Below are 16,146 nucleotides of genomic sequence, written 5' to 3'. Positions count from 1 at the left end.
CCAAGAGGGGGATTGTTGCAGTGCCAAGTTTCTCGACGAGGAGGTGGGAGAGGAAGTCGTCATCGCGGGAGAGGTCGTGCATGTTCATGACCTTCGTGTTCTTCCATGCTGTGATGCTGGTGCGCTCTGACGAGACGCCGGGTTTGTTGACCATCTCTCGACGTGCGCGCAGCGGCGAGCGATGGGTGGAGGGGAGGGAGGGGAGGGAGGGAGGGAGGAAGGTGCGAGGAGGTGAACTGGACGGGAAGAGGAAGGAGATGGAGACAGAAGTTTTGGACCGGCGTAGCGCGTGGCTGACTGGTTTTATTCGCCACTCCCGCGCAGGGCCACACATTGCCACAGCAATCCGAACAGTACACCCCCTTCGCCATCTGAAACGTCCACTGCCACTCTCGCTCCCGCTTGGTCTTACTTTCACGCCGAGGTCGGTCGCGACTCTCATAGATTTCTCAGGGCGGCATGTGCATGGGTCTCATACAATAAAAGCGAGAAAGGAAAGAAATGCAATAGTAGGGCGTTCAATCATGAATCCTATGCCGGATACCCCACCACTCGAATACTACACTAGAATGCAACAACACGCTCAACCTATCCTCATGCGCCGTGTGCGTGCTTCTGCTTGCCGCTGCGCAGCTTCCTAAGGTAGAACTGATCCTCGCACGTCAGCCGTCACATCGCAGAGCCAAAAGGGTTAAATTCGAACGCACCTCGAGCTCCTTGCCCTCCAGAATGTAGCCATCCGCGCGCCCGCACTGGCCGGGACGACTCGAGATGACAGCGTACAACCGACCAGCACCAAACTGGCTCTCGAGCATGGGGTCAATCTTCGACTCTGCAATTTGAACGACAAGTCAGCCCACGCCGCTCGGTCTAGAGACTGCACGCACCCTTCTTCCTCGCGTCGAGGTTCCGCTGTGCGTGGTTCGACAGCTTTTTCTCCTCGCCCTCCTTGGCCTCCGTGGGCAATGCCTTCAATGCCTTCTTTGATACGGGTGTGGCGTACTATGTTCCCTCGTCAACATCATCCTTGCCATGGCTGAAAAAATATACCCACGTGCGACTCGTACCATTGCCTGAAGGGAGTAGCATCGACCTGGATGATAGCGCCCTTCACGAGGGTGTTCGTGCGAACCAACTCGTTGTTCGATGCGTTGTAGACCTGTATCGCCCCCGCAGAAAAACAGGCACAGCAAAAGAAGGACATCTCAACACAGGCCCCAAAAAACAGCCCAGCAGATAAAAATAGGTACGCACGACACCGATGATGCGCGTCTTTTTCGTGACATGCTCAGAGCCCCATGCAAAGTTACCGCCTTCGAGACGGAGAGCGCGGAACTTGGTGTTCCCGCCGCGGACACGGACGGAGTGGACACGCTTAGGGCCGAGCTTGGTGTTGGCGGCCTGGCGACCGAGCTCGAACTTTCGCTTCTTGCGGTAGTGCGCACGCTGGGCGCCCGTCGCGGAGCGTTTGTGGCGAGATGAGCGGGAGATACCTGAGGAAGGGAACAGGGTCGAAAATCAGCACAAGTCGTTGGTCAAAATTCACGAAAACAGAGATCGGTCCTTACCTGTGGTTTTCAAGGGTCCGGAGCGCGAGGAGGAAAGAAAGGGGAATATTAGTGAATCATTCTCCCCGACATCGAGCAGACCGGCAGCACTGACCCATGTCGGATAGTCTTGAGGTTGGGTGTCGTGAACTCGAGATGCAAGGTTTGGATGATACTCACCAAACAAGGTTTGCGCATTATTCAGACTCCGAACGGAATCCTCCGTCTCATCAGCCACTTTGACTCAAGCTACTCTGACCCTCTCTGACCATCTTCGAGCGTGTTGTTCCCTTGTCTTGCTCTGATATTGGTGGAAATGACCATTTTCACTCCTTTGTGCGTCGCTTGTTCTCTAGAAAGGTATCCACCAACTGGATGTTCCCTTATCGGATTATCCCGGCCATTCATCCATCTGGCATCAGCCTTATTTCACTGGTTACTCTTGGACCAACGAGATGACGGATGCTCAAAGCCCTACCCGACTCGATCCACTTGCCGACGGAGCAGGAGGCTGACCGTGAATCTTGCCAGAAGCTCTCCTGTGCTACATGGAACTGAGGTGTCACGAACTCAGAAAGGTTACACACACTTGTGCCTCGAAGCCTGAGACTAGAATTGTCATCGGAAGATGGAGTTGCTATACCTCGGTGTGTCGCCTAGGCTCAATTGCCGGGCAACACGGTCCATAGATCCACTTTGCGCGGTGAAGCCTCCGAGCTTGGACGACGACGGACTTTGTTCTTCGAAGGGGGGGGGGGGGGGGGGGGCACTGCCCGGTCTATTTTGAAGTTTGCTTTTTGTGGGGCAAAATTCTCGTTACTCCATTTCAGAAGTTCATCTCCTCCGCTGGCCACGCGGCCTCGGATACTGAGCACGCAGAGTTCCGCACTGTCTACCGGCCGCCTCTCCGATGTCGTAGACTAGTGGCCAACTCTGGGTATATTCACGGAGACTTCCGTTTCTCGAATCAATGCTTTCTACTGCTACTAGTACTATGCGTTCGTTGAATGGAAAGTGTACATGCATATTCATAGCATCTTAGTGAAATTTTGGGACCGAAGATCGTGCAAATCGCTGAGCGCCTGCGAAATAAGCCTCGAAAGAAGTATATGCGTCTTTGCTGCCCACCCTATCCGCGACCAGCTACGGGTCACCGAGTGGTTCTGCCAAATCTGAAAAGTTCTTCCGCACTTGCTTCATGAGGCAGAGGAGAGCCACGGTGTGCCATGGCTATGCTCGGACGGGCGACATTCCGAACAATCACCGTTCATGAGAAACATCTGTGGTCCACGTCAGATGTCTTGTGGGAGGGGGGGAAGGGGGAGGTACCAGGGGGGAAGGGGGTCTAGACAGCGACTGATTGCGGTGGAATAGCCGACGGTGAGGCAGATGATAAGACGCACGCGAGACGCTTCGGCGTTCGCTCGAACTCGAACGCGAAAGCAACTCGACCAGCTCGACCAGTCGGCTCTACCGTGCATGCGTGCGGTGTCGTGCTGGTGCCCGATATACTCTCCTTCGCGTCGAAACTGGCCGTTCGGCGCTATATAGGCAAGTGCACTGTCCAGAGCGCGGGCGTTGGCACGGCCTGCCGCACGGGGCAGATCGATACATGCATGCACGTTTGTCGTACCAGCAACAGCACCAGCAGCCCACCTACGTCCCGCGGGGCCCGTCCGAGCCCCGGAGCGTCTCCCTGCAGGCGACCAAGACACGGAGCGCGCGCAAGCGGGTGGTCGTCGCGGTGGAGTCTGATGCGAGCATGGTGGGGATGCTGCGGGACGCGCACTGGGGGCGGCGGGGACAATGGCGGTGCGAGCGCATCGAGGAGGAGGAGGGCCCGTCGGCGGGGACTGCCGCTGCCGTGGAGCCTCTCTCCACCGTCTTTGGCTCTGAGCTATATAAGCGTCACCACCGGCCCCGTCCCGCCCAGCTCCTCCTCCTCTCTACCACCACCACCTCCCCCGTCCACATAAACCACACACACGACAGAGACATGGCAAACCTCCTCCCCCGCGCCGACTCCTTCAACGCCCGCACACGAGGCAGCAGCCACATCGACTTCAAAACAGCCACTACCGGCGTCGCCGCCAAGGCCATGCGCAATGAGCTTTCCCGCCTCGTCGGCACCGTGCAGGATTCCAAGCAGAAGAAGGTGAGCCCTCACCGATCTGCTCCGCGATCGCGTCGATCGAGCCCATCTCCTCTCTGCTAGGCCTTCGACACGGAAATGCAGTCCTTTTTCTACCTCTTCACCCGCTACCTTACGGAGCGCGCACAGAACCAGGATCTGTGAGTCTTTGCCTATCTCTCTCCAAGCGTCTGGGCGCTCACAACCGCTGCAGCGACTGGGACCGGATCCACTCGCCCGGCAAGGACCAGATCGTGCCCTACGCATCACTCATCAAACCCAAGGACTCCTCGAACCTAAACAAGCTCGCGGTGCTCAAGGTCAATGGCGGCCTTGGGACGTCCATGGGTAGGTGAAAACTGTTGCGGCTCTTAGACGGCTAGATAACGACATGACGCGCAGGGATGACGGGCGCGAAGAGTGCCCTTGAAGTGAAAGACGACATGACGTTCCTCGACCTGACAGTCCGCCAGATCGAGCACCTAAACACAACCCATCGCGTCGATGTGCCATTGATTCTCATGACCTCATTCAACACCCACGACGACACCCTCCGCATCATCAAGAAGTACGCCAACCAACAGCTCCGCATCACCACCTTCAACCAGTCCCGTTATCCCCGCATATACAAGGAGACCCTCCTCCCGGCCCCCAAGACGGCGGATGACGACAAGAAGAACTGGTACCCCCCCGGCCACGGTGATCTGTACAATGCCCTCCTCCACTCTGGCGTCCTTGACCAGTTGATCGCCGAAGGCAAGGAGTACCTCTTCGTGTCCAACTCGGACAATCTAGGTGCTGTGTAAGCAAATTTGCCCTTCAATTCGTCCATGCACCTGACACGACCCCTTCAGTGTCGACCAGAGCATTTTGCAACACATGATCGACACTCAGGCTGAGTACTTGATGGAGGTCACAGACAAGACCAAGGCTGACATCAAGGTGTGTTTCTCGAGAGGCATTGTGACCAACACCCCAGCATTAAATGACATGTGTATCTCAGGGCGGCACGCTCGTCGACTACGAGGGCTCGATTCGTTTGTTAGAGGTTGCACAAGTTCCATCCGAGCACGTCGAGGAATTCAAATCTAGTCCGTGCTTGGCGTGCATCTACTCTCATTCGTTCACTTATTAGTTCATTCATTCTTCTCCGCAGTCCGCAAATTCAAGATTTTCAACACGAACAACCTATGGATCAACCTAAAGGGTTCGGCTCTATACATTTTCCGCTCCGCTGCACCATTGACACACACACCTCACCACAGCGCTCAAGCATATTATGGACACGGAAGGCATGGAACTTGAGATCATCATCAACCCCAAGGTGAACGACGACGGGCAGGCGGTCATACAACTCGAGACTGCTGCGGGCGCGGCAATCAAGCATTTCCGGAATGCACACGGGATCAACGTGCCTCGTAGCCGTTTCCTGCCCGTGAAGAGCTGTTCCGACCTGCTGCTCATCAAGAGCGATATTTACTCGCTCGAGCATGGTCAGCTTGTCATCAATGAGAACAGGATGTTCGAGACGACCCCTGTGATCAAGCTGGGCGATCACTTTAAGAAGGTGCGTGCCATGCAGCCCGTGACATTCACTCCACCTTGGTGCCGCCCTTTTCTTTCAACGAGCCGGCGGGTTTCTCTTCCGAGAGAGACCGAAGACTGATACACAACCCTCTTCGTTTAGATCCAACAGTTCCAAAAGCGCTTCAAGAAAATCCCGAAGATTATAGAGCTTGACCACCTTACCGTCACCGGTGATGTCTATTTCGGACGCAACGTAACGCTCCGAGGCACCGTCATCGGTACGTCCAGTCTCCCTTGCGCCTCGCTTCTCCTCTCCTCATCTATCCTTGCTTATGTTTGGGAAATAGTTGTTGCGAATGAGGGCCAAAGGATCGATATCCCCGACGGATGTATCCTGGAGAACAGTGCGTAGAAGCGTCTGATCCTTCTAAGAGCCGTCACTGACGCATCCGCGATACGCTTTTTTTCCGATCTTCCGGTTGACGTTTGAAGGATTGTTGTCTGGGAACCTGAACATGATCGTGCGTTCCCGTCCCTGTTCCATCTCTCTCAACGGATTGTACTAACCCGGCTCGTTCGTTCATGTTTTCCTAGGAGTTGTGATTCCTCCTACGCGCACTTCCTACCACCTACATTCCTGCGGCGGCGACCTGCTCACGGACTGATGAAACTTGTACTATTATTTCTAGACAACGTCCGACGATGCGCGACACCACCTCTTCTGTCCTCCCGTCTCTCTGGCCCTCTTAGCTCTGTCTTCTAGTTTTTTCAATGTTATTTTCGTTAGGGTGGATTGTCTCACTTCCTTCGTATTTCCGTTTCCGGTCTATACCTCTGTGATTTCTCTTTTCCTCTCATATTCCTTTCTCTGCCAGGTGCATCGAGGTCGATCGTGGCTCACGGACGGACAGCGATATATACATATGACTTAGAGCTTTCTTGACGACGATGCCACGCATATGCCTATACATGATACATACGAATCGAAACAACCCAACCTAGTGTCTCGCGGAGGGCTTTTGGGATAAATAGATGAGTCTGGGTTGGCCAAAGCGATCTGGGTGCGAATTGTGATATCCGACGCGTATGGTTCCGTCGGGTATCCTGCAGTAACGACAAGGTAAGGATAACGAGATACTCGCTCACACCGCCTTTTCAACGTTTCTCCAGGACCATCACCTGGCTCGGATCCTGATCTTTCGCAAACCATGTCTGTAAGTGTCGAACGAGTCCGGCTCCTTGATTCAAGTCGCACTCAGACCGCATTCGTAGTCCGGGCCCCGACTCACTATCAGCCTCCCCTCTTGGCCCCCTGGCCCCATCACGATGCCCATGACCTACACGACCGGTCCGTCGCTCACAGGCGCCTTCTTTCGCTCGCTCGAGGACGCATCCAAGGTGTTCTATGCCGCCGCGCGCGGCGTGCTGCCTTTGTGCTCTGACCGCCTCAACGAAGCCGAGCGCAAGCAAGTCCGGCCCGGCAACGTCTACGTCTACGACAGCACCGCCCTCGTACGATGGTTTGTCTCCCCCAGCGCGGCGGCCCTCTGGCGTCCGGCGTTGCGATTATATACATCGGGATAGCGTGTGCTGACGACGACGGACTCCTGCTAGGGCAGATGGAAGACGGTGGGGCGCGAGCAGGGTCAGAGGCGTAAGTGGCCACTGAGTCTTGCGTGCGCGCCTTGTGAGAAGATGCATGTGTGCGCTTTCGCAGTTTTTCCTCTGCTACCCTGAGAAGTCATCGCGCAATCGGTGAGTGCCCCCTCCTCCTCAGACGTCCGGAGTTCGGCTGTCTGTTTCTTACGGGCGCTGCTGCAGCTACGACCTGAAAAATCCCTTGGCCAGGGTGGCGTGTACCGCCAATGTAACGCTGCCCAATGGACAAATACGCCAGTGGGGTATGGGTGCGCGATCATACGTTTTGTTCTTCTGGGTCTTTTCAGTGTCTTGACACACCCGTGGTGCTTGTGCATATAGTCTTGTATTTAGACAACTCGTCGCCGCTCACGCCGGTCGGCGACATCCCAAACGTCGGCGATACCCATGTGCCCCCGGGACGTGTCGTTATAACACAGGGCTCGCAGCAAGGATCTGAATTGCACGCCTATTTCGTGCCTGCTGTCAACGTCCGCAGGCTTCAAGCTAACAGCCACTAGCCACAGGTGAGCACTTAGATGTCGATCTTCGGTCCTCGACGCGGCTTTCGATAACTCTTTCGCGCATATATCATTGTGATGAACTGACTTGCGTTGAATGTATCAGTTCATGTACTCGAGGCCGGTCGAGTGTGTAGAATATATTAGATGTTTGCTTTGAAAGTCTGCGCTGGATGATCAACTGTGAGCTAATGCGACCGAGAGTAATTCTGTCCATCCGGAACGTCCTTTATTTTGCAAGTCTAGCGGGTGGAAGAAAATGACGATAGCACGAGGGTATATGGAGGAGAATAGGAGATGTATGGTGTAGATGTGAAACGATGCTATCGTAGCGAACGTGTAAGGTATAGATGCATGACTAGTACGATGTTGATGTGAAATGATGTCAGACTGCGGTAGGGGCGTTGGAGAGAAGTGATCACAATTCGGTCATGGTCAAGTTCCCAGAGAGCAAACCTAGGCACATACAAGATGAATGATGAGAGCAACAGCACAGGGATCAAAGACGTACGATTTTCAAGGATGCACCCATCGGGAATGTCGATACGCTGACCCTCGTTCGCGACAACTGGTGAACGCTAAGTGAACAGCATGTTGCATATACAATGATTACACCTACCGATGACAGTGCCACGCAGAGTGACATTGCGGCCAAAGTAGACATCGCCAGTCACTGTCAAGTGATCGAGCTCAATGATCTGCGGGATCTTCTTGAACCGCTTCTGGAATTGTTGGATCTGATGGTGACGATGAAAATTGGGCGCATTTGACAGTAGCGAAGAGTTCTCAGGGACGAACCTTCTTGAAGTGGTCGCCCAACTTGATGACAGGAGTTGTCTCAAACATCCTGTTCTCATTGATGACGAGCTGACCGTGCTCAAGCGAGTAGATGTCGCTCTTGATGAGCAGCAGATCGGAACAGCTCTTGACGGGCAGGAAGCGGCTACGAGGGACATTGATACCGTGGCCGTTCTTAAAATGCTTGATGGCAGCGCCAGCGGCGGTCTCAAGCTGAATGACTGCCTGGCCGTCATCGGTCTGCTTGGGGTTGATGATGATCTCGAGCTCCATGCCATCGTTGTCCATGATACGCTTCAGCGCTATGAGGAATGTGAATCGTGTACTGACAGGACGGAGATTACATGCACACACCCTTCAGGTTGATCCAAATGTTATTGGTGTTGAAGATTTTGAATTTGCGAACTAAGAAACAGATTCGTGAGCTTGCTTAGGTATACCCAAACGAGAGTGAGGGCATACCAGACTTGAAGTCCTCCACATGCTCGGAAGGCACCTGAGCAATTTCAAGGAGACGGACTTGGCCATCATAGTCGATGAGGGTACCACCCTGAAACGCGTTGCATTAAAACTTGAATTCGTATAGGTGGTGACTCATTTACCTTGACATCAGCCTTGGTTTTGTCTGTAACCTCCATGAGGAACTCAGCATCGGAGTCGATCATGTGCTGGAGAATCTTCTGATCAACACTATAAAGATATCAGCATCTGTGAAAGTAATGAGCATAAGCTGAGCGCTTACACGGCACCCAAGTTGTCCGAGTTAGACACGAAGAGGTACTCCTTGCCATCAGCGATCAACTGGTCAAGGACACCAGAGTGGAGAAGGGCATTGTATAGGTCACCGTGGCCAGGGGGATACCAGCTCTTCTTGTCTTCATCTGCCGTCTTGGGGGCCGGGAGGAGGGTCTCCTTGAGGATGCGGGGGTATCGTGACTGGTTGAAGGTGGTGATGCGGAGCTGTTGGTTGGCGTACTTCTTGATGATGCGGAGGGTGTCGTCGTGGGTGTTGAACGAGGTCATGAGGATCAACGGCACGTCGACGCGATGGGTTGTGTTCAGGTGCTCAATCTGGCGCACAGTCAGGTCGAGGAAAGTCATATCATCCTTCACCTCTAGAGCGCTCTTCGCGCCCGTCATACCTGCACAGTGAAATATAGTAATGAGGAAATTTTGTAACGTAATCATGAATGCAAGAGGATGATACCCACCCATAGACGTGCCGAGACCACCATTAACTTTGAGGACGGCAAGCTTGTTCAGCGCCTTGGGGTCACTGACTTCGGGGAGCTTGTCGTAAGGAACGATCTGGTCGGCAGCAGGCGACTTGATACGGTCCCACTCTCTAGAAGATTATATTTGTTAATGGTTGCCGATGGGCGCAGATGAAAGAGGTGAAACGCACAAGTCCTGGCTCTTCGCTTTCTCCGCCAAGTAGCGGGTGAAGAGATAGAAGAAGGATTGCATCTCGGTATCAAATGCCTGTCATTCACGATAGTCAGTCTACCATCTTGGAAATTTGGGGCACGTATGACTTACCCTCTTCTGAGCAGGGTCCTGGACGGTCTGGACAAGCCTGTTGAGCTCATTGCGCATGGTCTTGGTAGCGACCCCGGTGGTAGCGCTTTTGAAGTGCTTTTTGCGAGAAAAGTAGTAGATGTCGATTGGAGCGATCAGTCTCATCGTGATAGTAGGGCAAATGGGGTGAAGTGGACGGGGACAGGATAATGTAAGTGCATACCATGGCAGACACGCCCCTGGTGCGAGGCGACTTGCCCGCAGTAAGCTGGGGGGGTGCAAGGTTGGACATGGCTGTTTGATGAGAGAAAGGGATGGAGGCAACGCAGAGGAGGGACGACGGCGATGAGGACAGATGAGATGCGGAAGCGCCCTCAATTTATACCTGGCCGGCTCACACACGTGGCTTGCACGGGGCTGGTCGAGATGCACCCTCTCGGAAACGCACCCCCGCCCTCGACAAGCCAATACACTTCCCTACACGGCCTCTGGCCTCCTGAACACTTCCGCCGATATCACTGTCCCCCTCAGGAACAACCTCTGTCACGGTGGGTGCCTTGCGCTTCCTTCCCACATCGGTGCAGCCTGTGCGGAGCAAACTGGCATCCTTCTCACACGCTGTCGCGCCAACAGATCCACACAAATAACTAACCCCCATGGACACAAATGAGGAACACAGGTTGACGACGCTTCGTGAGGAGCTTGCACGGGCCAGGAGTCAGCTAGACGCAGAGCGTACTCAGCGAGCTCTCGACGAAGCCGCCGCCCGCGAACAAAGCGATCGTGATGCCGCAGACAGACATCGGGCCATGATGGAACAAATGAATGATCTCACGACCTTGCTTCGAGGGCAGCGTGACGAGCTGACCAGCCACAGAGAACGGATGGAAGATTCCATAGTTGAGGACAGTCGGCGGACAGCCGAGAAGGACGCTAGACTCGCAGCCTTGGAGAGCGATCTGTCGCGAATACGGCGGGACCAAGCAACAGAAAGCACGCGTCTGGAGGAAGCGAGGGCCGCTGCGGCGACCAAACCAAGTACGTCCTTTCACATTATGACTGTACCGCTGCAGGTGATGGAGCGCGATGGCAAGCCGTCGAAACAGTCCTGCAAGAGATTCGACAGAGAAGTGATGAACACAGGGAGATGATCAATGATTTCTCACACCGTAAGACTGTTTGATCATGCTTCAAGGCTCGTTCACTCACCTGCATCATACCGGTGCATAGAAATGCGCGAAGAGTCTGCAAGGCGACATGAGCAACTTCAACAGATGTTGCTGTCTTCGGCTTCGGCTCGCGAGAGCGTCTCGTTCAGTGATCCAGGCTCTGTACAGTAGCTCTTCTGCTTATCTCCCAAAACTCTTCCAATGATATTATATACCTGGAAATCGACTGGGTGAATGTCTAAGCATCAACTATCAAACTATTCCGGATCAACAGAGACGATGGAGTTGGTTGAGGACAAGTTGACCGAGTCGTGGGAACGTCGTGCCTGCTGGTGGCAGCACGCGAGGAAAGTATCATGTGCATATTGCCACCGGCGCAAACGCTCTGGAATCCGGGGGTGCTCATGCGGGGAACAAGCGATACTTGTGACGACGAACCACCTCCCAGTCCTCGGAAAGCAGGATAGAGCCATGTCGTTGACCAAGCAGCCCACGCTCAGGCAGGAAGCTTCGTCAGAAGAACTCTATCGGCGCACGGTCAAACGCATCGAGAAGATACAGTCGCATTTGAAGGAAACACCGAGAGGTACCAGGCTGAAAGGGAAGGTATGTGTGATCACCGGGGTCGGGTCACTCAAGGGTATTGGGTACGCCTTTCACTTTGATTCAAGCTGCATACAACATAGAGAGACTAAAGAGAATCGTGCACTCATGCAGTCGTGCTTCTGCGCTCTTGTATGCTCATCAAGGTCCTTTTCTCCTGTATATCTCTGCGAGTCTCGTGCTAAAATTCGAGTAATTTTGCCAGGCGCCGAGCATCTCTACCTTTTGGACTTTGATGGGACGAACCTCCCTGAGCTCAAATCCACGATCGAGAAGTCTTACCCTGATGTCAAAGTAAGCTGATACATCGGACGCCTCTGTGGGAGGTGTCTTACATGCTCTCGCTCTACCTTCCAGGTCACAGTCATACAGGCCGATGCTGCGGACGATGCTGCGATATTGGATGTGTGCCAACAAGCGCTCAAAGAGGAGGGACGCTTGGACGTGTTTTTCGCTAATGTACGAGCTATGTCACTATTTTCACTCATTGTATGAGATGTTCATGATCATTGGCGCGATAACAGGCAGGGGTTGCAACCGCAATGACGTTGGAAGATACTTCTGCTGAAGTATTCACCAAAATCATGCGGGTCAACGCACTTTCGTAAGTCGTTTGCAGGACGGGAGAGGCGTTCATCTTATCAGAAATCGGAAAACAGAGCATTCCTTGCAGTCAAGCATGCTTCAGCTGCAATGAAGAAGCCGAACGCCTCGAGGGGGAAAGAGGTCAGCAGCGGCAGCATCATCTTGACCGCGTCTGGTTCGTGTCGCTTTCATAAGTGATTCAAATTGTGACCTTAACCTGATGTCTTCGCATAGTTGCTGGCATCCGATCTGGTGCAGGTTCTGTGGATTGTAAGCTTATCTCTATATATCATCGCATCGCAGAAGAATGACCAGGTCATGCAGATAGCGCAAGCAAGGCTGCGTAAGTCGCTGATCAACGTACTCCTGACACCCGCTAACTTCCATTCAGCGTAAACTCTATCGCGAAGACCGCCGCTTGGCAGCTCCAGCGCACCGACATTCGCGTCAACTCGATATGCCCGGGGCTCATTGAGACAGGCATGACAAGCTTCACATTTGACTACGCTCGCAAGAGGGGCACCGCTTCCAAACTCGGTCAGTTGAACCCCATGGGTCGCTTTGGCGTCGCTGAAGGTAAGTTCCTGTTCTAAACCTAATGCCTTGTGGGAGATGAAGTTGAGAATCGCTTTCGCAGAGATTGCGCAGGCCGCGTTGTTCTTGGCGTCAGGTGAGTCAGACTACAAAGGGCGTTGTGTATGTGCGTATAGTTCTCATGATATCGGTATCGATGCAGATGAATCGAGCTATATCAACGGACAGAATGTCACCGTCGATGGCGGGTTGACGGCCTCGCTTCCTGTGATTCCGGGTAAATTTGCCTAGGATGCTCAGATCGATGAACCTTGTGTACAGAAGTAGAGGGTTGGAGGCGACTTGTTTTGGCAAGCTGAAAAGTCGCATAGCATCGATACAAACTCACATGACAACATCATGTATCGCGACACGGCGATGATGTACACACTAAGGCCACAACAAAGCTATAGGACGTAAATACCCGGCACTCAACTCCGGTATCCTTAAGACTCAAGGAGATGCCTATACTTCGGTGTGTGGGGTTGTAGCTCTATTTGACGCACATATACTTTGCTCGGATGAGTTCACTGTTCTTGACTACATGTTGCTCGACTGAATAGATTCATCCATGATCGCGAGACTTGTAAAGCACGAAGGAGACATCAGTGCTTAGGAGGACTTCGTGTGAATGAAAGACCGCGGCAGTAGAAACTCCGCGAAATGACAGTATAGAAATGCTCTTCGGTAGACGACTCAGACGATGGGCATCCTGCAAGTTATCTGAAGAAATAAGTATGGATGCAGCAGTGCTATCCGAGAAAAGTTGGAGCGCTTCCAAAAAGATTGCGCCCCGTGCATGTGTTCGCGTGTGACACCGAAGTCCATTGTCAAGGGTCGAGGCTGCTCTGATTGACATGGACGATCTTCTGCGTGGTCCTCGTGTTATCCTAACGAGAAGGACGCAAATGGATATTGCAGCAAGGTGAGGGATTCGGATTGGAAACGGAGCACCGTTGGGCGCATGGACATGACGTTAGGTGAGCCCCTCCAACTCCGTCGACTTCAGAACGAGATCTTGTAAGCTCGTCACCAGAGCATTTCGTCTTCGGGAGCGAATCGGACGTTCCAAACAGCCCAAGTCATTAAACATGAGAAATCATCTGAGGCTCACTACGATGATACGAGGGCTATCCCATGTCTGTTCCAAACCGACACAAAATAGAGCGCTCGACCATCCAAGGGTGATGTCGAAAGCGACGCGTACCAGTCGCGTACCGTGCCGTGTAGGTCGCCGAGAAGCCTGTTCGCGAGACGCTGAGAGCAAAGGACGACACGTCACACTTAGCGCGTAGAGCTGAGGATTCGGCAGAAGGCGCTGTGGCCGGTGTCTAAGCAAATCGAAGTCAGAAAGCCGTGATATATGCGTGTGGCAGTGACGCCACGGCGTCAGTATGCGTTGACTGTTATAGCAATTCTCCAAGTTCATCTTGAAGCAACTGTCAACAGCTTCGTTCATGGCTTTGAGGCTCTCTGCGACCCAGCACTGTTGTTTACCTTGCTAAGACAATAGAATCAGCATCTAGAAAAGATTGGCCAGACCCTACCTGTGACCTGTCTATGTCTCTCTTGCTACGAGTCGGTACGACATGATTCGTACTTACCTCTCTGCGATTCCACCGTCATTGGTCCATGCGCTCTCCAGGGTCTGCCGAGGTGAGTCTGTCGCATACATCAACCCCCCCTGATGTTGTGCATCGTTTGGTCGGATCTCCTTGTGAAACAATCTAACTCGGTATGCTGGTAGTCAATGTAGTATATTAGCAGACACCTAGTACGAATTACTGATTACCTTTTCCAGTATCGGATACAGGATTTCTCCAAAGCTGCTCGAGCAGATGACTATCGGACGTGATTAGGGCCCTCTTCCATTCCCATGGTATGTACTCAAACCTTGGCCAGGATCTGGCAGCAGGTGCGTTGAGTATAGTACCATGCGATGGGAGGGCACCGAAGCATGACCCCTATATCATCGGCCCGCAACTTAGGAATCCACCACAGCAAGTAATTCAGAGACCATGCGATCGAAATCAGATGGCTTTGACAAGGACGACATGCACCCCTCAGCTGACGAGAACAAGACCCCGATTAAATCATCGTCCGACAAGAGGCAGGGGAAGAGGAAGATTCATGCTGGTATATTTCTACGTATTTCGTCGCAGAAATTAAGCTCCGGGAAGGCAGACCCACTCAGACAGCGCTGGTCGAAGGGCGTCAGCCAAGGAGTCTCATCAGAGCAAGTTACGGGAAAAGAAAAAAAGACCTAGGAGACAAGCAGGGTGGAGTGTCAGACGAGTGGGCGAATTGAAAAATAAGCGCTTACCAGTTTTATAGCAGTTTTGACAGGTGAAATTGCGATTCCGACTGGTCATCGATTCGGCCATATGAACCAGATCTTTTGAAATCTTCCACAACGTTACTTGAATATGCGGGTCTCGGAGAGCCTCCCAGGTATCACGATTAATCGTGTGGAGATTCTGTTCATCCGAAGGATAGGCCAATATACAGATCCACATATCGAAGGGAAGCAGAATTGCGTTCAAGTCTCAAGGTCAATTGAGATGAGGTTCGTAAGACACGCGGACAATAGTCTAGACCTGGTTTGAAGGTGTGTGAAGGCGGAGGAATGGGGCAAGTCCGCTGCAGGCTGACCGATATGCTGTGTGATTTCGTGCCTACCACTTCCAAACTTGGTGGTAGCATTTTGAACAAGGATCGACATCTTCTTCTATCCTCTATTCCATTGGGCCTTCCAAGCTTTCGATCGTGGGGCCGCTTTTCGGACGAGTCGAGAATCCAATCGAACGGCCAACGGCATCCCCCACTCCTTCTATAGGTATTCTCCAGGCCACACAAGAGTTGGCTACTTGCCCTCCGGTGCCACCATCGGCCATGGCTAGGCAGCCATATTTGGAGCATAGCAAGACCCTCGAAAGAAGGTTTATTTGCACCGTGCGTTTGGCGACACTGGACGAGCGGCATCTCTCCTTTAGAACGCTTTGTGCAATGCTGAGTAGTTCGTGCCACAAGTTTGGAATTTGCTGGGATTGGAGCTTCGTGAATTATGGGAAACAGTGTGGTGAGTCACTTTCTTAATCAATACTCACTGCTCATCTCGTCGGATTTATAGATCTATTGATTGCGTTCGCCGTTGCTTCCTCTTCACGGAGACTCGCAGGACCTGCATTTTTAGCCGTCCCATCATCATCCGGCCCGTTATTTCTAAGATAAAGAGCGTGGCCCTGTGTTCGGCACATTCTTGACTATAATGAGACTTGTCTCATTGCAGACAGCCCACCTGCCGGCAGGATAACAAACGGTCCTCATGTCCTGGCTCTAGCAGCTTCGAGACCGACCTACATCCACTTTCACCCCATTTCTTCGATTCGCTAGTCTGGCCAGGTCTCTCTTCGACGTAGTACGTATTTCACAACACTCGTGATGAAAACATCACATCGGTATCACATTGGCACCCGTGCGGCCAATCAGGAAGGTGGAGCCATTTTCATCGGCGAGTCGTTTTGTAGAAATTCAAA

At 52.9% G+C, this 16,146-nt stretch overlaps 8 protein-coding genes across 8 annotated transcripts; 5 read left to right on the top strand and 3 right to left on the bottom strand.

Annotated features, from left to right (window-relative positions):
- Positions 1 to 425: 425 nt before the first annotated feature.
- Positions 426 to 1,689, bottom strand: HETIRDRAFT_440490 (uncharacterized protein). The gene is made up of 6 exons (XM_009549232.1): positions 1,663 to 1,689; positions 1,255 to 1,493; positions 1,055 to 1,159; positions 888 to 1,002; positions 708 to 832; positions 426 to 648 (listed from the first exon to the last, which is right to left on the bottom strand). Exons 1-6 carry the CDS (start codon positions 1,664 to 1,666, stop codon positions 595 to 597), a joined length of 642 nt encoding a protein of 213 aa, XP_009547527.1. The 5' UTR covers positions 1,667 to 1,689; the 3' UTR covers positions 426 to 594.
- A 1,714-nt stretch (positions 1,690 to 3,403) lies between these two features.
- On the top strand, positions 3,404 to 6,254 carry HETIRDRAFT_440489 (uncharacterized protein). Its single transcript, XM_009549231.1, has 12 exons — positions 3,404 to 3,702; positions 3,763 to 3,839; positions 3,893 to 4,026; positions 4,081 to 4,480; positions 4,533 to 4,620; positions 4,682 to 4,769; positions 4,835 to 4,885; positions 4,944 to 5,245; positions 5,366 to 5,483; positions 5,553 to 5,609; positions 5,698 to 5,726; positions 5,800 to 6,254. Exons 1-12 carry the CDS (start codon positions 3,544 to 3,546, stop codon positions 5,806 to 5,808), a joined length of 1,512 nt encoding a protein of 503 aa, XP_009547526.1. The 5' UTR covers positions 3,404 to 3,543; the 3' UTR covers positions 5,809 to 6,254.
- An 80-nt stretch (positions 6,255 to 6,334) lies between these two features.
- Positions 6,335 to 7,529, top strand: HETIRDRAFT_440488 (uncharacterized protein). Its single transcript, XM_009549230.1, has 7 exons — positions 6,335 to 6,419; positions 6,478 to 6,725; positions 6,820 to 6,859; positions 6,923 to 6,960; positions 7,027 to 7,112; positions 7,186 to 7,370; positions 7,471 to 7,529. Exons 1-6 carry the CDS (start codon positions 6,414 to 6,416, stop codon positions 7,362 to 7,364), a joined length of 597 nt encoding a protein of 198 aa, XP_009547525.1. The 5' UTR covers positions 6,335 to 6,413; the 3' UTR covers positions 7,365 to 7,370; positions 7,471 to 7,529.
- Positions 7,491 to 10,016, bottom strand: HETIRDRAFT_440487 (uncharacterized protein). Its single transcript, XM_009549229.1, has 12 exons — positions 9,904 to 10,016; positions 9,702 to 9,797; positions 9,568 to 9,644; positions 9,374 to 9,507; positions 8,905 to 9,304; positions 8,765 to 8,852; positions 8,625 to 8,712; positions 8,517 to 8,567; positions 8,163 to 8,464; positions 7,984 to 8,101; positions 7,876 to 7,932; positions 7,491 to 7,820 (listed from the first exon to the last, which is right to left on the bottom strand). The coding sequence occupies exons 1-12, from the start codon at positions 9,970 to 9,972 to the stop codon at positions 7,783 to 7,785; spliced, it is 1,518 nt and encodes a 505-aa protein (XP_009547524.1). The 5' UTR covers positions 9,973 to 10,016; the 3' UTR covers positions 7,491 to 7,782.
- Positions 10,017 to 10,336: 320 nt separating this feature from the next.
- Positions 10,337 to 11,020, top strand: HETIRDRAFT_101911 (uncharacterized protein; the record flags this gene model as incomplete). Its single annotated transcript, XM_009549228.1, has 3 exons — positions 10,337 to 10,718; positions 10,754 to 10,849; positions 10,911 to 11,020. 3 exons carry the CDS (start codon positions 10,337 to 10,339, stop codon positions 11,018 to 11,020), a joined length of 588 nt encoding a protein of 195 aa, XP_009547523.1.
- A 300-nt stretch (positions 11,021 to 11,320) lies between these two features.
- HETIRDRAFT_476530 (uncharacterized protein) lies at positions 11,321 to 13,192 on the top strand (the record flags this gene model as incomplete). The annotated part of the gene is made up of 11 exons (XM_009549227.1): positions 11,321 to 11,496; positions 11,567 to 11,598; positions 11,658 to 11,746; positions 11,810 to 11,911; positions 11,977 to 12,056; positions 12,112 to 12,212; positions 12,272 to 12,307; positions 12,362 to 12,380; positions 12,429 to 12,613; positions 12,675 to 12,707; positions 12,774 to 13,192. 11 exons carry the CDS (start codon positions 11,321 to 11,323, stop codon positions 12,860 to 12,862), a joined length of 942 nt encoding a protein of 313 aa, XP_009547522.1. The 3' UTR covers positions 12,863 to 13,192.
- A 1,649-nt stretch (positions 13,193 to 14,841) lies between these two features.
- Positions 14,842 to 15,126, bottom strand: HETIRDRAFT_169558 (uncharacterized protein; the record flags this gene model as incomplete). The annotated part of the gene is made up of 2 exons (XM_009549226.1): positions 14,842 to 14,873; positions 14,934 to 15,126. 2 exons carry the CDS (start codon positions 15,124 to 15,126, stop codon positions 14,842 to 14,844), a joined length of 225 nt encoding a protein of 74 aa, XP_009547521.1.
- A 376-nt stretch (positions 15,127 to 15,502) lies between these two features.
- Positions 15,503 to 15,841, top strand: HETIRDRAFT_321369 (uncharacterized protein; the record flags this gene model as incomplete). Its single annotated transcript, XM_009549225.1, has 2 exons — positions 15,503 to 15,689; positions 15,741 to 15,841. The coding sequence occupies 2 exons, from the start codon at positions 15,503 to 15,505 to the stop codon at positions 15,839 to 15,841; spliced, it is 288 nt and encodes a 95-aa protein (XP_009547520.1).
- Between the last annotated feature and the right edge of the window lie 305 nt (positions 15,842 to 16,146).

The sequence above is a fragment of the Heterobasidion irregulare genome (genome assembly GCF_000320585.1).
Source record: "Heterobasidion irregulare TC 32-1 unplaced genomic scaffold scaffold_06, whole genome shotgun sequence".
NCBI lineage: Eukaryota > Fungi > Basidiomycota > Agaricomycetes > Russulales > Bondarzewiaceae > Heterobasidion > Heterobasidion irregulare.
Note: the sequence above shows the minus strand (reverse complement) of the source record. Positions and strands in the feature narration are given on the sequence as shown.

Bases quoted from the DNA above. Each gene is read 5' to 3' on its own strand.
- HETIRDRAFT_440490 (XM_009549232.1), bottom strand. The intron at 833-887 runs GTGCGTGCAGTC...TTCAAATTGCAG, and splicing joins CCTCGACGCGAGGAAGAAGG to AGTCGAAGATTGACCCCATG. The intron at 649-707 runs GTGCGTTCGAAT...TGCGAGGATCAG, and splicing joins TGGAGGGCAAGGAGCTCGAG to TTCTACCTTAGGAAGCTGCG.
- HETIRDRAFT_440489 (XM_009549231.1), top strand. From the start codon at position 3,544: ATGGCAAACCTCCTCCCCCGCGCCGACTCCTTCAACGCCCGCACACGA. The intron at 3,703-3,762 runs GTGAGCCCTCAC...CCTCTCTGCTAG, and splicing joins AGGATTCCAAGCAGAAGAAG to GCCTTCGACACGGAAATGCA. The intron at 3,840-3,892 runs GTGAGTCTTTGC...CAACCGCTGCAG, and splicing joins CGCGCACAGAACCAGGATCT to CGACTGGGACCGGATCCACT.
- HETIRDRAFT_440488 (XM_009549230.1), top strand. The intron at 6,726-6,819 runs GTTTGTCTCCCC...GACTCCTGCTAG, and splicing joins AGCACCGCCCTCGTACGATG to GGCAGATGGAAGACGGTGGG. The intron at 6,860-6,922 runs GTAAGTGGCCAC...GCGCTTTCGCAG, and splicing joins GCGCGAGCAGGGTCAGAGGC to TTTTTCCTCTGCTACCCTGA.
- HETIRDRAFT_440487 (XM_009549229.1), bottom strand. From the start codon at position 9,972: ATGTCCAACCTTGCACCCCCCCAGCTTACTGCGGGCAAGTCGCCTCGC. The intron at 9,508-9,567 runs GTGCGTTTCACC...ATAATCTTCTAG, and splicing joins AAAGCGAAGAGCCAGGACTT to AGAGTGGGACCGTATCAAGT. The intron at 8,568-8,624 runs GTATGCCCTCAC...TCTGTTTCTTAG, and splicing joins TGTGGAGGACTTCAAGTCTG to TTCGCAAATTCAAAATCTTC.